The sequence below is a fragment of the Terrapene carolina genome, unplaced genomic scaffold (genome assembly GCF_002925995.2).
Source record: "Terrapene carolina triunguis isolate 2854851 unplaced genomic scaffold, T_m_triunguis-2.0 Scaffold131, whole genome shotgun sequence".
Taxonomy (NCBI): Eukaryota; Metazoa; Chordata; order Testudines; family Emydidae; genus Terrapene; species Terrapene triunguis.
Window position 1 is genome coordinate 25,277,647 of NW_020664482.1, and position 16,801 is coordinate 25,294,447.

The window sequence follows — 16,801 nt, forward strand, 5'->3', positions numbered from 1 at the left end:
ATTATGCTTTCCACAGGAGCCCTGCCTTATTCAGTGCACAGGCTGTTCCTGCTGTGGGGTAAATTAGGAGTGTGTAATGAAAGAGACTTGTCTGTAGGACTCATTTATTTGTTGCAGAAGTTGGAAAGTATGTACTTACTGTGGTTGGAGAGAGACAGCAGGCTTAACCCAGCCGTCAGCTGAGTGAGAGTGGCCATGGAACCCAGGCCACAATTAAATACTGGGCACAACAACTGAAAAAACAGGGATGGAAGTGAAGTTCAAAGGGCAAAAGTCAGAACCGCAAGGGGACACCAAGCAGAGAACCTCTGACAGCGTCCACTGCTCCTCAAAGGTGCCTAAAAAGTCAGTGGAACTCTGCTTGGAGATATGACGTAACAAGGGCTTGAAAACAGGCCTCACAGAGCACCCTGCTCCATCCAGCTTCCTTCTTCTGGAGTGATGGATGGCCATCTCGGCCAGCACCAGGAGGAAATTGAGGAGGACATCACGCAGCTTTGTTGCCATGGATGAGGCGTGCAGCGTTGAGGAGGCACATGGAGAAGTGCAACCCAAACCTCTTACATAGGTTCTGGAGGAGCTGGAAGAGGGGTTGCAATCTGACACACACTAGGTAGATGTGTGTCCAGGGTGTCCTCACTACAGAAAGGACAGGTGTCATGAGATTGTGAGCTCTGTCAGGCAAATACCCATGCTGATGGATCCTTGGAGGAGCTGTCAACTGCTATCCCTGGCAGTCCATGAACACAGAGTGAGGTACAGGCTGGCCAACCAGGGTTCCTCGCCCTCCTCAGGTGGCAGTAGGCCCATCATTTAGGGTTGGTGTGGGACATGAGGGCAAGGAAGTGGATGGTGTGAAGCATGAGCACGTACAGACGTTTTCTGGGCACAGTGTGGAAATGGACCATCTGGCCCTTGTTCAGCCAATTTAGGGGATTGGGGTGTACAGAGGCTTGTGGGACAGGGGTCCACTGAGTTCTGGAGGGCCAGGGGGAGGAGAGAGGACCTGCTTGAGAAAAGTGAGAGAACCAGGAGGCAAGGATAGCTTCACCTGGAGCACCCGAGGGGGGAAATACAGGTGGGCAGCCTATGCGCTGGCTGAGCATCATAGGGTTCACCTAGTCCCTCCATTTGTTGGCCAGGAGGGCTCCAATTCTGGTGGCACCAGCCAGGACCAAACCTCCGGTGCACCAAGGGGGACTCCACCACCTGCACAAAGAAATGGGGATTGTGTAGCAGGGGTTCCATGAGGAGATCTTCCCACTCAATGGCCACTATGGACCTGGTTGCTGAAACTAGCTTCTAGGTCCTGATAAAAGACAGGTAGCTCAGAGAGGTCTTGCTGGAGACAAAAGAGCTGCTGGTTGTATTGGAGGTGAAGGAGGAAGGCATATATCAGCACACACTGTGCCAGCCTACCTGCACTACCACAGTCGCTGCAGGGTCTGAAGGTGGAAGGCGTGGACCTGGCTATAGTTGCATACCAGGCCCTGTCTGCCCTCCCCCGGAGGGAGGCTTAGGACACCTGCAGAGAGCCAGTGCAACCCTGGCTAGAAAAACTCCAGAATCTTCTGCTGGAGGCTGGCCAGGGTCCCTGGGGGTTGGCTCATGGTGTTGAGCTGGTGCCAGAGCATGGACTGGACTAGCTGGTTGATGACCAACATCAGCTCCAGCACCTGAAGGGAAAGGCACTGGAGCAGCCCTGTCCACCTCCACAACCCATCATACATCCTGGCCTCTAGGTCAATCCAATTCTCCAGCAGGGAGGGACCAATGGCAGTAAAGTGATACCAAGATAGAGCAGTGGACCCCACAGCTGGCACACTATGGGTGGGAGGGAGCCTTCCTGCTACCTATCCCTGACTATCAGACCAGCGCTCGACCCAGTTGACCCAGGCAGAGGAGGCTGCCAAATAAATGGCTTGGCATGCCTCCACCCGTGCTAGGTCTCCTGGGTCCTTAATCACAAGAAATACGTTGTTGGCATATGCCAACAGGCCCACCTGCAAATCCAGCTCCTGAAACACCAACCCAGTCATCCTCTTGCAGGGCAGACGGAGGAATGGTTCAATAGCACTGGTATAGAGCTGGCCGGGCAATGGAGGCAAGCAGGGCCAAGAGGCCGTGGGAGGCAAGAAACAAACAGTGAAGGAAAGGGCCTGGGCACGGAACAAACAGCAAAGGTTGGGGCTTGGGCAACCTAGGGAAGGCAGGCAGGCAAACAGATGGGGAAAGGCAGGGGAGGCAAGTAACAAACAAGGGGGAAGCCCGTAACAAATGGAAAGGGGAATGAACTGCAATGAGAGGGGGACCACACAAGACGGGGGGCTGCAGTGAACTGCAAGGGGAAGGGAACAGAGGAATTGGGGGTGGGGAGCAATAAACTGCAAGTGAGATTGAGGCCTTGTGAGATGGGGGGTGGGGAGGGAACGGGTTTTGCAAACCATGAGAGGGAGGGCTGGTGGGCAGGCAGGAGGAGGAGGCCCCCCAGCCCAATGCAAACTGAGGGGAAGGGAGGTGAGGGGAAGTCCAAGGGGGCATGTGTACCCACATGCACTTGCAAAATTAGGGTCTCTGCTACACAGCAACCGCACCCACAGAGTCACAGGTGTGCAGGGAATGAGACAAGGGAAGAATAGTGTCATGGTTAAATCAGTTGAATGCTGCCCCTGGGAAATGGATTCTATCCCTGCCACTGCTGCAGAGTTCTTATGTGATGCTGATGCTGGCAAGTCACTTAAACCAAACTTTTCACAAGTTGTCACTAATTGTGTGTTCTTAATTTTCTAGTGCCTGACTTGATACCTGATTTGCAAAAGGGTTGAGCACTCACAACTCCAACTGAAGTCAATGGGAGCTGTGCTTTGAACATATGAAGTGCTATATAGTGCTAAGTACAGTACTTTGAAAAATCAGCTCCTAGGAATCTCAAATTGGGCACCCAAAATAAGTGAGCACCTTTGATCTTAATCTCTTTGTGCCTCACTTCCCCATTTGAAAAAGTGGGATAATATGCACTTGTGAGGTTTGTAAAAATGGATGTATTAATAGTTGTGAAGCACTTAGATACTATGGAGGGAAGTGCATAAAAAAAGCCCCAGAGGAAATTTTAAAAATCTGTCTTGTGAGCAGATTTGAATAGTTTGCAGTAAATAAGGCCTGGAGTCACGTATTGAACAATGTGGAGAAAACAAAATATTGAATCAATAAGTGAGCTCTGTGCAATAGCACTGAAATAGGAAGGTTCTTGTTGAAAAAATAGTGATCATGTAACATAATGCATACGTACAAGGGGGCTGAATTAAGGCTGCACAGAGGGAGGGCTGGTGGGTTGCACAAGCAATCTTAATTCTGGTCTTTTCTGACTACAGAGTACGTGACTTTACAATCTTAAGAATGTTTTTTTAGTGTTTTGGGTGTGTTCTTTGTTTTGTTTTTGTAATTACAAACCATTAGTTCTTCTGAACTGGCCTCCTCCTTGCTCATGCACAGAGGAGAGAACAAGAACTGAAACATACTTTCTTTGGCCTTGACTACACTCAGTTACAGCGCAATAAAGCCACCCACAGCGCTGTAGCTCACTCCCCGTCCACACTGGCAAGGCACGTACAGCGCTGTATCTCCACGGCTACAGCGCTGCTTGTACTCCACCTCCCCAAGAGGAATAAAGAGTATTGCGCTGCCGCTGCTGCGCTGCGGCACCAGTGTGGCCACCCAATGCGCTCTGATTGGCCTCCAGAAGTATTCGGCAGTATCCCACTATGCCTGTTCTAGCCACTCTGCTCATCAGTTCGAACTCTATTGCCCTGGCCTCAGGTGACCAACCATCAGACCCGCCCTTTATATTCCCCGGGAATTTTAAAAATCCCCTTCCTGTTTGCTCAGCCAGGTGTGAACTGCTATCAGCGAATCTTTCCAGGTGACCATGCTTCCACGCACCAAACGAGCCCCAGCATGGAGCAAGGGCGAGTTGCTGGACCTCATCAGTGTTTGGGGGGAGGAAGCTGTCCAGTCCCAGGTGCGCTCCAGCCGTAGGAATTACGATAGCTTTGGGCAGATATCAAGGGCCATGATGGAAAGGGGCCATGACCAGGACACACTGCAGTGCAGGATTAATGTGAAGGAGCTGCGGAATGCCTACCACAAAGCCCGCGAGGCAAACGGCCGCTCGGGTGCTCCCCCCGCGACCTACTGATTCTACAAAGAGCTGGACGCGATACGTGGGGGTGACCTCACCTCCACTCCGAGCACCACCATGGACACTTCAGAGCGGGGGGAGGAGGAGGAAAGCGGGAGTGAGGGAGCTGGGGCGGGGGGAGCCACCCCAGAATCCCTGGAGGCATGCAGCCAGGAGCTCTTCTCAAGCCAGGAGGAAGGTAGCCAGTCACAGCAGCCGGTACTTGGTGGAGGACAAACAGAAGAGGGATAGCTCAGTGGTTTGAGCATTGGCCTGCTAAACCCAGGGTTGTGAATTTAATCCTTGAGGGAGCCACTTAGGGATCAGGAGCAAAATCAGTACTTGGTCCTGCTAGTGAAGGCAGGGGGCTGGACTCGATGACCTTTCAAGGTCCCTTCCAGTTCTAGGAGATAGGATATCTCCATTAATTTAATTTAATGTAATTTAAAAAAAAAAGAGCAGGTTCCCAGTAAGTGGCTTTTTGGGGGGGGGGAGGTTTTTTTCGGGAAGGAATTTTTTCGGTGCAGGCTCTTTGGGAGAGGAGGGTTAGGGCTGCATGCATGCCTAGATGCGGAATAGCGCATTGATGTGGTCTATCACATCGCGGTAATTGGCCTCGGTAATCTCTTTGAAAGTCTCATCCAGAACGTGGGCAATGCGCTTGTGCAGGTTTATTGGGAGAGCCACCGTGGTCCTTGTCCCAGTCAGGCTAATGTGTCCGCGCTACTGTGCGCGGGGGACCATTACTGCACACAGGCAAGCTGCATATGGGCCAGGGCGGAAGCCGGATTGCAGTAGAAGACCCTCCCTTGCTTCCCAGGTCACCCTCAGCAGCGAGATATCTTCCAGGATAAACTCCTGTGGAAAATGTTGGGACAGTGTTCAGTGTAGGTGCCCCCTGCAGCTGTTGGCTCTCCCCAAGGAACAGAAACCCAGAGGACAGTACAGCCCTGAAACAATCAGTCCTCCTTACTCACCATTTTGGGGCTCCCGTGGGTTATGTGCGCTCTCTTTGGGATGGGAAAATTATGCTATTGTGTAGAGTGTGTGCCCTCCTTAAGTGCGGGGGAATCATTACTCTGTCTGGTATAAACAATGCTGCCTCTGTTAAGTGTTGCATTTTGCCTTTACAGACACAACCTTGAGATCTCAGCTGTCCGTGTTATCACCGGCTGAGAGACTGCAAAAACTCCGGAAGAAATCGCGAAAAAGCAAAGAAGACATGCTGCACAAAGTGATGCATCAATCTCTTACAGAGAATCGAAAAGCGCAGGAGTGGAGGGAGAGCAAAAGCAGGATCCACAAGGAAAACGCAGTGCACCGGAAGCAAAGCACGGATCGGCTGATAAGCATCATGGAGCGCCAAGCGGACTCGATCCAGGTGCTCATAGCCATGCAGGCAGAGCACTACCGCCCCCCCCCGCAGCCCTTGTCCCAAAACTCTTTCCCTTGTGCCCCCATGTCACCTCCAAACCACTTTCCCCAACATCCGGGTTCTTACTACCACCAGTTGCCTCCAACACCTGTATCTTCACCACCCAGCCCTGAAAACTATGACCCTTACCTTCTGCACTCAACCCCCATCACCATGCAGTATAGCCATCCTGAAGTGCAGCACTCATTGCACAGCACTCCAGCCAAGACATACGCAAATCTATGATTATACCATTCCCCACCCCACCACCTTGCCCTTTCTGATTCCCAAACAGTTGTGTTTCGTTCAATAAATGAATTTTCTTTTCAATAAATGGATTTTTTGGCTTTGAAAACATTCTTTATTATTGCATAAAGTAAAAGATACCTTAAAAGATACCTTAGCCCAGGAAAGAAACAGGCACTGCAAATCAGCTTAGCAAACACAGATTCCTACTGACATTGTAACCACTGCACTTCACTCCCGTGCAGGGCACCAGACATTACTGCTGGTTTTCAGCCTCAAATTGCTCCCTCAAGGCATCCCTAATCCTTGCAGCCCTGTGCTGAGCCCCTCTAATAGCCCTGCTCTCTGGCTGTGCAAATTCAGCCTCCAGGTGTTGAACATCGGAGGTCCATGCCTGACTGAATCTTTCACCCTTCCCTTCACAAATAATATGGAGGGTACAGCACGCGGATATAACCACGGGGATGCTGTTTTCGGCCAAGTCCAGCTTCCCATACAGAGATCGCCAGCGGCCCTTTAAACAGCCAAAAGCACAATCCACAGTCATTCGTCACCGGCTCAGCCTATAGTTGAACCATTCCTTGCTGCTGTCAAGGCTCCTTGTGTAGGGTTTCATGAGCCACGGCATTAACGGGTAAGCGGGGTCTCCAAGGATCACAATGGGCATTTCGACTTCCCCTACTGTGATCTTCCGCTCTGGGAAAAAAGTCCCGGCCTGCAGCTTCCTGAACAGGCCAGTGTTCCGAAAGATGCGTGCATCATGCACTTTCTGGGCCAGCCTGCGTTAATGTCAATGAAACGCCCACGGTGATCCACAAGCACCTGGAGAACCATAGAGAAATACCCCTTTGTGTCCATTTATTCTTTTGCGGAGGGACTGTCCGGTTTGGCCACTGTACATGGCAGAGGGGCATTGCTGGCACATGATGGCATATATAACATTAGTGGATGTGCAGGTGAATGAGCCCTTGATGGTGTGGCTGATGTGGTTGGGTCCTCTGATGGTGTCGCCAGAGTAGATATGGGGACAGAGTAGGCAACGAGGTTTGCTACAGGGATTGGTTTCTGGGTTGGTGTTTCTGTGATGTGGTGTGGTGTTTTTCCCTCCGCAAAAGAATAAATGGACACAAATCGGACATCAGGAATGGTAACATACATAAGCCAGTAAGTGAACACTTCAATCTCCCTGGTCATTCTATTACAGATTTAAAAGTCACTATCATTGAACAAAAAAACTTCAGAAACAGACTTCAAAGAGAAACAGCAGAACTAAAATTCATTTGCAAATTTAACACCATTAATCTGGGCTTGAATAGGGACTGGGAGTGGCTGGCTCATTACAGAAGCAGCTTTTCCTCTCCTGGAATTGACACCTCCTCATCTATTATTGGGAGTGGACTACATCCACCCTGATTAATTGGCCCTGTCAACACTGGTTCTCCACTTGCGAAGAAACTCCCTGCTCGCCATGTGTCAGTATATAATGCCTGCATCTGTAACTTTCACTCTATGCAGCTGAAGAAGTGAGGTTTTTACCCACGAAAGCTTATGCCCAAATAAATCTGTTAGTCTTTAAGGTGCCACCAGACTCCTTGTTGTTTTTGTATTAAAAATCTAGTTGGCCGTGTAGCAGGCAAGCTCCCTGCCTGGCTCGCGAGAAGCGGCAACACGTCCCGTGGGCTCCACATGCTGCCTCCCCCCGAGCGCTGGCTCCACAGCTTCCATTGGCCGGGAACCGCAGGGGCAGCACGGGGAGCCTCCTGGCCGCCTCTCCGACTAGGAGCCAGAGGGACATGCTGCTACTTCCCCGGAGCCGTCTGAGGTCAGCGCTTCTGGAACCTGCATCCCAAGCCCCCAGCCGAGCCCCCTCCTGTACTCTGAACACCCCAGCCCAGAGCCCCCTCCTGCACCTCACACCCCTCATCCCCAGCCCCGCCCCGAGCCCGCACCCCCAGCTGGAGCCCCAACCGCCTGCCCCAGCCCGGTGAGAACGAGCCAGCGAGTGAGGTGAAGAGGGAGGGAGGGAGGGAGGGGGGATGGAGTGAGTGGGGGCCGGGGCCTCGGAGAAGGGGCGGGGCAGGGGTCGGACGGCGGACAGGCCACGGGGCGACACAGGCCTGCTCCTCGCAGGGCCCCCCCCCGCTCCGGCTGTTCCCTCTAGAGCCAATCCCCACTAGACACTCCATCCCAACAGCCAATCCGAGCCCTCCCCAGCTCCTAGCCACGTGGGGCGCGGCCTGTTTCATACTGTATCTAATTCCGAACCCGCCATTGATTTTTAAAATTTCACCCGTCACGAGGCGGCAGGTGTGTTCCGTGCGGGGACAGTCCAACCAGGAAAAGAAGCCGCGGACATCGCGGCCAATCAGCGGGTAGGGCGGGGCAGGCGGGGCGCACCTGGCCGGAATCGTTGCCTGATTGGCGGTTGGTTCGACGAGGTGCAGCCAATGAGGAGCGGGGACAAGCTGGGCGAACCTGGTAGGGGCGGGGCGGGAGCTACTACGCCAACTGCGTATGGGGTGGCGAGCGGGTGGGGCCTTTGCCGGCACCTGTGTTCACCCGTCCGGCGCCTTCCGCTGCTGACCTCGCCGGCTCCCCAACGCCTATGGAGCCTGTGCAGGTGCCCGACGCCGACGCCTTCCGGGCCTTCCGGGCTCAGTGCGAGGCGGAGCGCGGCTGGCAGAGCAGATACAGCCGGGAGGGCGTCGGGGTGTGGGTGCAGCCGCCCCCGCCCGCCGGCCCCGCCGTGCACACGGTCAAGGTGAGCCGGGGGGTGGCAGGGCAGGGCACGGAGTGGGGGGCTGGGAGAGGGCACTTGCGGGAGCCTGGATCTCCCCTGGGAGCGGGGCTCGCTGTGGGAGTTGGATGGCCTCACGCCCAGATCTGGCACCGCAGGCTCCGCTCACCCTGAGTTTGACTATTTGTAGTCCTGGCTCCCTGTCACAAACTGAGGTCCAATGTAGTCTGGGCCTGGACCCTAAGCGGGGGGAGTCGGGGATCGTGTCACGTGGAGACAGAAACTGGGCACCAGAGGAGTTGCTGGGCTCCTGCCCCAGAAGGTGCTTGCCAGTGCTTGTGCCAGGATTAGAGTAACTGATTAACTCTAAAATATGTAGTGGAGCCCATCTGTGCTAATTGTCACCATCTTGTATGGGCTTTGGTGTCCCTTTTCCCTGGTATGCAATTCACACAGCCCTTGTCTTTGCCATGTGACACATCTGTGACCCAGAGGCACTTGTCACTCCAGTATCTGGGTGCCAGGAATCTGATGTGAACTTCCCAAGAAAGTGGCCAGTGAGATGCATTAATTATTCTTCCTATCCAGTTGTCTGCCCTGGTGATAGCGTTCCCCACAGGAGTCTTCTTTGCCCATGTGGTATAGAACAACATAGTGAGTGGTTGTGGAGTTGCACCAGCCTTGAGACTGCAGTCTGAGTTATGCTTTCTCTGTAAATCATTGACTCATATTGACAAACACCACTGTAAGTGGCTGAAGTCTGGTATAGGGTGATGGGATTGGAACTAGAGGTGCAGCTTCTCTGAACCAGTAACAGGAAAGCTATTCTTTCTGGGATCTCCCAGACCTGCTATTTGCCCCTGAATTCTGGTCAACCACAAGCCGTTGAGGGGGCCTACTGTGCATCTCCACGCTGGAGTCATCTGTGTAAGATTGGACACCTCCACTGTCTGCCTGGTTGCTTCTATCTGGAGATTGGAACGTAGTGTCCAGCTCTGACTTGCTCTGCTCACCTTCTCCATTCTTCTGCACCAACGTGTGTGGTGGTACCTTAGTTATGGAAGCCTGTGCCATGTGCTTCTTGTTCATGATTCTGGTTGTTGTGTGGACTGGGATTTGTCTAGTTATGGGATAGGGGTTTTAACACTGATCTGTTTGCGTTTGTCTCTGCTGAATGTTTCAAGGGCAATAAGTATTGTTACTTTGGAATGGATTCTCTGTCCTTATCCCCGTTTTTGATCTTAGGTGAGTTGCTTCCCTCGCTGTTCATCATTTCTCTTCACAGTGGGTAGATATTTGCAAAGTGTTTTGAGTGGAGGGTTCCAGTGATTTGTAAAGGGGTAGTGTTACCCTGTCTGACACATTTCCCCACAAATGGGAGCCCAGCTGAGAATGAGGTGCTCTTCCCTATACATGGATCAAGTCAGCTACTCCAATCGGTAGTATGGGGGCGGGTCCAGCCAGCCAGTGTCCTGACTGTGGTCCTGCTCCTGCCTGCAGTGCTGCATTGACATCCAAGATGTGCCAGCGGAGACGGTGTATGATGTGCTGCATGACATTGAGTATCGCAGGAAGTGGGACATGAACGTCATTGACACACATGACATTGCCCGGCTTGCCACCAATGCTGATGTGGGCTACTACTCCTGTGAGTGATGGCTTGGGGGCTGCTCTGATTCGCTGAGTCCGGTAGGAGGTGTGATCAACCCCAGAGAATTGCAATCCTGAGTTAAACAAGTGTAGGGCCCATCCAGTTTCCTTGAGTAGGAAGGAGCAAAGACTGAACCCATTCTGTATGCCCTGAATAGATACCATCTGGTCAGCAGTAGGGCAAGCTTCCCACACACCAACATGTCTCAGCCCACTGGACTTTCTAACAGGAGAGGGGAGTTCAGTCCCCCGGGTTCATTTCATCCTTTGCATCTCTGTTGAGGCTGCTAACAGAAGGATCAGCTGGGCTCTTAAGAGATGAGGGGAGGCTTTGGTGGCAGGATACAGAGAGATCGCTAACTTCACCTGAGCGGCAAGTGCAGGCAAGGTAGAAACCCCCTAGTGTGACTGCACTTCCTGCAACTCTTATCACTGGTGAGTTGAAGTGACTTTGCTTCCTTCTTGGCTAGGGAAATGTCCAAAGCCCTTAAAGAACAGAGATGTGGTGACACTGCGATCCTGGCAGGTTGTGGATAAATCTTACATGATCATCAACTTCTCTGTCAAACACCCGGTGAGTCAGGGGGTGGGAAGAGTTTAATTACATAGCCCCATGCTCCCACGGGAATCTCAATAGTGCTTGCTCAGATGCCTCCTTGATGAATGACTCCACCCCACAGCTACAGTCATGAGCTGGGTGGAGTTTGTCCGGGTTACAAGTTAAATTAATGGAGATATCCTATCTCCTAGAACTGGAAGGGACCTTGAAAGGTCATCGAGTCCAGCCCCCTGCCTTCACTAGCAGGACCAAGTACTGATTTTGCCCCAGATCCCTAAGTGGCCCCCTCAAGGATTGAACTCACAACCCTGGGTTTAGCAGGCCAATGCTCAAACCACTGAGCTATCCCTCCCGTCCATTAAGGATGCTCTGAGCAGAATGTGACTCTGGCTCTTATTAACCTGAGCTACACTTGTTTGTCTACCACTCCTTACTATGCCTTAGAGTGTATGTAATCCCTGTGTCCCTTTGGATGTGCAGGGACCTTTTATTATTGTGGGATATGTATTGCACAGCTAATGCTTTACAGACCAGGCACCGTGTCTGAGCCTCTAGATTAGTCCCATTGCCCTGTGTGTATAACACCAGGTCTGAGAGAGAGTCCAAGTAAGGTGACAGAGTTTGAGTGTCTGATTTCACCATACAGCAATATCCTCCCCGAAAGGACCTGGTAAGGGCTGTTTCTATCTTGGCGGGATACTTAGTGCAGTCGACTGGACCAAACAGCTGCACCTTGACTTACCTGGCTCAGGTGGACCCCAAAGGTAAGTCTGGCTCTGTATCCCTTGTGGGTGTGCAAGGGGATGAGGCAACTTCAGGTCTAGGTGAACAGAAATTCTACTCCCTTATACAGGGCATAAATTGTATTGCTTTCTTTCCACACATTTCCCTCCTAGGCATCCATCTAGGATCACTTTGCAACGTGCCATGGAAATGATCTTGCAGCTTCGCAATTGTACCTTGGTGAGGGGCTGGAGCATTGCGTGCAGTTGCACCCTGGCATAAATGCAGCATTTTTCTGCCATGGCTCACTAATTATTCTATTTCTCCACCTTTCTTTCTTGTGCATTAGGGAAACTGCCAAAGTGGGTTGTGAATAAAGCTTCCCAGTACCTGGCACCAAGGGTGAGTGAAGGAGCTCCTGAGTAGTGGGTAATAAGGATCAACCATTGTTCATGGTTAGAGGAAAGGGCTGGCAGTTAGTGGAGATCTAACCTGTCCTTAGACTTTCCAGCCCCTCCAACTTCCTGGTACAGGCCCGAGCAGTAGAGAGAATGGGGTATCCTTGGATTTGGTACTAAAATGTGCTGGCCCGGTTAGTCCAACTTCTGACAATGACCAACCTCTGATACATTAGAGAGGTGAAAAACCTGTGCACAATGCTTTGTCTTGGGGTCCCCAGCTTGTGACCACCGGATTCTGCATTCTGAGGTTCAGCATCCTCTGAGCTCTTGGAGTAGTGGGGAAGGCACAGGTCAGGATTGCAGGGCATAACTGTGGGGAACCTATTTGGCATGAGGTGTAGTTGAGACACAAGATTGCAGCATGGGTCAGCATCCTGGGTTCTGTCCCCAGCTCTGTCACTGGACTTGACCAAGGTGTCACATTGACTTTTTGGCTCAGCCTCCATTTCTCCATCTGTAAAATGAGGCTAATAATTGTCTGCCTCCTAGAGGAGAAGCAGCTGAAGCACAATGAGATCCTTAGATCTATTGAAGTTGCTGATTGCTTATCCAAACAAATGGAAAATGCTCCTGTATGGAACTGTACAGTATTAGTCTCTCCATCCATGCACTCAGGTCTCCCCCCTTTACCTGACTCGGGTAACTGCACAGCACCCACCCTTTCCCAAGCATTAAGTACATACGAAAATGCAGGGGGTCTGGTAGTGGTCAGATTCTAGGCTGCTTCCATTTTCTTGGTCCCCTTTTCTGCTTTCTTCAGATGCTGAAGAAGATGCATAAGGCCTGCTTGAAATACCCCTCCTGGAAACAGCAGCACAATGTCAGTGTGAAGCCCTGGCTGTATCCTGAGCAGAACAAACTCCCCTCCATGATGCTGTCAGACCTGGCACTCCAGCATGCTGCCTCTCTGGAGAACATTGATGAGAGCAGCCTGTCGGAGGTGAAGGACGAGAGGGGAGACCACAGTGGCTCTGAGAACTGATGCTGCTTGGTTCTCTTCCAGGAGCAACACTGCACTAGACTCTGTTTGGACTCTTCCTGACTGTTTTACATTAAAGGGGGGAAATGTATTTTTATGCCCAGGGTTTGTAGTTCTTCCTGTCATGAGCCAAGAGACCATGTTTAGGTCTCCAGCATAGAGGGGTGTCCATTCCCATTAAGATGGGAACAGAGGACAGTGGCTGCGTGGGGAGCTTGGAGCACCTGGGGCCCATTGTGCTGAGACAGCTATCGCAGTGAGCAGGATAAATCTTGGGAAATTATCAGTGACCTCTGATAGGATGGTATGAATTTCTTCTCCTTCTGCTCGATGATCCTTTCTGTACTATGACAGGTTTCAGAGTAGCAGCCGTGTTAGTCTGTATCTGCAAAAAGAACAGGAGTACTTGTGGCACCTTAGAGACTAACAAATTTATTTGAGCATAAGCTTTCGTGGGCTACAGCCCACTTCTTCAAATGCATAGAATGGAACATATAGTAAGCTAGCTATATACATATATACACACACACACACACACACACACACACACACACCCCCCCCCCATGAAAAGGTGGAAGTAGCCATACCAACTCTAAGAGGCTAATTAATTAATAGGTCATCTTAATTAATTAGCCTCTTAGAGTAACAAATGCATCTTACCACAACCTTTCGTGGGGTGTGTGTGTGTATGTATACACACACGTGTGTATATATATGTATATAGCTAGCTTACTATATGTTCCATTCTATGCATCTGAAGAAGTGGGCTGTAGCCCACGAAAGCTTATGCTCAAATAAATTTGTTAGTCTCTAAGGTGCCACAAGTACTCCTGTCCTTTCTGTACTGTGACCAAGATCTGTTGCTTCATATGAAGGTAAAGATATCCATAATGCATCTGGCCAACTGTGCTGTGCTGTTGCTCCCAGAAGTGCTAATGCTGCCCCAGTCTGAGAGGTTTTGCCTGTGTATTCTGAGAGCCATTAAGAACTGGATAGCATTAGACCAAGTACCCTCCTACAGAAACGGGCAACAGGAGTGAGTTTGGGATGGATGGACATCCCTACCTCCTGGGGCACTTCTGGGGAGAGAGGATAAACATGTTTCCCTGTTCAGAGTTCATGTGATGCTCCGTCAGAGCTGAGGAATTCAACTCAGTGCAGGAGGGAGAAGTGTGCCCCAGAAAGGCCTTGAAGACTGACCCAATTTTATTGCTGCTGTAACTCGGGATGTCACCCTGTTGCCCTAGGGCTGAACTTGACCCTAGCAAAGCAGGCTTGTATTGAATGGGGTGATGTAATAGGTAGCTGCAGCAGTGAAGCTGGAAAGGGACTGATGCAAATAAGTCTCAGGGGAGCAGATTGGCTTTGTTGTCAAGGTGACAGGAAATGGACTTGGAGTGGTAAGAACTGGGCTGCCAAATGAGTTTAAAAAAAAAATTAATCACAATTAATCATGAGATTAAAAAAATAATCATGATTAATTGCAGTTTTAATAGCATTGTTAAACAATAATAGAATACCTTTTATTTAAATATTTTTGCCAATAGTTTTGGTTTGGTGGGTATTGGAAGAGCACTGTCTTTTTCAGCATAGCACTTTTCAGCCAGCAGCAGCTGTTGTCCGCAGCACTCACTTCTGAGCTGCCAGCAGCAGCAAACAGGTTCCCCCGTTCCCTGGCCTCAGCTCAGTGGTGACTGGCTACATGGGCGAGGGGAGGGGAATACCCCAACATCAGCCTCCACACCCCCACTCTGCACAGGAGGCTGGCTCCCAGTCAGGAGCAGCTTGGCCAGGGGCAGAGAGGTGGGATCCACAGTGGAGGAGGGCGGCAGGAGTTGGGGCACCCTGCCCCAGAGGCATGCAGCAGCACCCCCTGAGCATGGTGCCTTGGGCAGTGGCCCCCTTTGCCCAGCTGATGCCTCCTTACCTGGCCACCACTGACTCCCATCTGCAGAGATGTGTGATTAACGCTCATTTAAAAAGTGTTAATTTTTGAGTTAATCGCATGCATTAACTGAGATTAATTGACAGTTCTAGTAAGAACATAAGAATGGCCATACTGGTCAGACCAGAATCCATCTAGCCCAGTATCCTGTCTTTTGATAGTGGCAGGTTCCAGATGCTTCAGAGGGAGTAAACAGAACAAGGCAGTTTATTGAGTGATCCATCCCGTTGTCTAGTCCCACCTTCTAGCAGTCAGAGGTTTAGGAACATCTAGAGCATGGTAAGGTTGGCTGAGTCCTGGAGCTGAGAGGTGTAAAATGGATGGGAGCTAGTGCTGCACTTGAGGGTCCTGCTCTTAACAAATAGGATGAGCAGCTTGAATGTTCAGTGAGAATTTTTAGGGTTTGTCTCTGTGGGTTTGTGTTTGTAGTCATCTGTGTGCAGGTAAGTTAGGGACAGCCCATGGGCCTCTGGCCATAGGCCCCTCAGTGATACTGATTGGAGTCTCCTGTTAAGACCCTATGCAAATACACTTGTCTGTGCTGAGAGCACTGCTCAACCCTGCCAGGCCTATTTGCTCACTGCACTCTCCATTCCGCAATACATGGTAGGTGTTGGCTCTGAGAGGCTGGGTGTGGAACTGCTCATTGAACTTTCCCCCAGGATGTTTGTCGTCTCAAGCAGGTGACACTGATGAAGCTAGAGAGAAACTAATCTTGACAGTTGTTGGATTTGTGGGGTGTGAGATTGGCTTGTAATGATAACAGACTGTTCCTTCTCCAGGCCAGTGGAACTGTGTGCTATAAAGGCAGCTCAGTATGAGGAAAGGGCCTGTGCCCTGTGCAATACTTTCACCCATCTCTGCTGTGGAAATGCCTTGGGTTCCTTGTCCCCTGGGCATTATTCCTATTGGCAGCAGCTGGCCTGTAGCAGTGAGGCTGCCAGCTCATGTTAGGTTTTGATAGAAGATGGTTACTGAGAACAAGTCATTGTGTTAGTTCTATCCTCAGTTTTCACCTCCTTATTCCCTGGGTTGAGTCCAAAGCACTGGGGGTGGGGAGAAGACTGGCTAACCTGGGCCTGTAGGTGCAAAAGCTGGGCCTAGAGCTGCTTTTTTCCCTGCAGTTTGATCCTTTTGAAGAGACAGTCCCAGTGTTGCTAACAGCAGTGTTTACTAGAACTTCCAGCAGAAGTGAGACAACACCAGCTGCCACAGGGGGGCTAAGTGGCACATCCAACTCCTTGTCAGAGAAAGTCAAACTGACTCAGTGTTTGGCTTGGCTTGCACTGGGTTCCCACCTCTGGAACTGAACCAGTAATCACAATGGTGGGCAATTGTTAGAAAGTGTCCCTATATGTGCCAAGGGTCCCTTCCAGTGCCTGCAGTTGCAGAAGTTAAGGACAGAGTCTTGCGCATAACTTTAGCCTCCAATGCTGATGTCAATTGAGCTGTGCTCACTGTACTTCCTCCATGTGTGGGATGGGTGGGTACAATTCATCAGACCACATTCATTTCCTGGGAGGGAATTAAAACATAGTACAGGAGCCAGACTTCAAAAGTAACTTTATTTTTATTAAGACTTTTAGGTGCCTACAAAGCAATAGAACAAATCCCAGCCCAGGAAGGCAGACCTAGCCCCAGATCCTGTTTGGCAAGAGCAAAGAAGCTTTGAGGATAATGACACCACCCCACTGCTGCGCTTCCTACCAAGAAGTCAGCTGCTAAGAGGAACTGCAATAAGCTTCCCCACATAGGGCATGGTGGGTTCTCTTTTGCTTCATAAACAGCCAACATCCAGTTAATTCAGTAGCAGGTTGTGTGACTTGCTTACATGGATGGAACATGAGGGATGGATGAGTGCAGGTACCTCCCCCTTTACAGCTGGCTGGGACTCTTAATGGGAGAGAATA

General features: G+C 50.9%; 1 protein-coding gene across 1 annotated transcript; it reads left to right on the forward strand.

Annotated features, from left to right (window-relative positions):
- The first annotated feature begins 8,385 nt into the window (after positions 1-8,385).
- LOC112107563 (START domain-containing protein 10-like) lies at positions 8,386-13,309 on the forward strand. The gene is made up of 6 exons (XM_024201325.3): positions 8,386-8,598; positions 10,075-10,222; positions 10,695-10,798; positions 11,430-11,547; positions 11,856-11,908; positions 12,728-13,309. Exons 1-6 carry the CDS (start codon positions 8,443-8,445, stop codon positions 12,947-12,949), a joined length of 801 nt encoding a protein of 266 aa, XP_024057093.2. The 5' UTR covers positions 8,386-8,442; the 3' UTR covers positions 12,950-13,309.
- The last annotated feature ends 3,492 nt before the right edge of the window (positions 13,310-16,801 follow it).

Excerpts from the sequence above, each read along its gene's own strand:
- LOC112107563 (XM_024201325.3), top strand. The coding sequence starts at position 8,443 with ATGGAGCCTGTGCAGGTGCCCGACGCCGACGCCTTCCGGGCCTTCCGG. Across the intron at positions 10,799-11,429 it reads ACTTCTCTGTCAAACACCCG|CAATATCCTCCCCGAAAGGA; the intron begins GTGAGTCAGGGG and ends TTCACCATACAG. Across the intron at positions 11,909-12,727 it reads CCCAGTACCTGGCACCAAGG|ATGCTGAAGAAGATGCATAA; the intron begins GTGAGTGAAGGA and ends TGCTTTCTTCAG.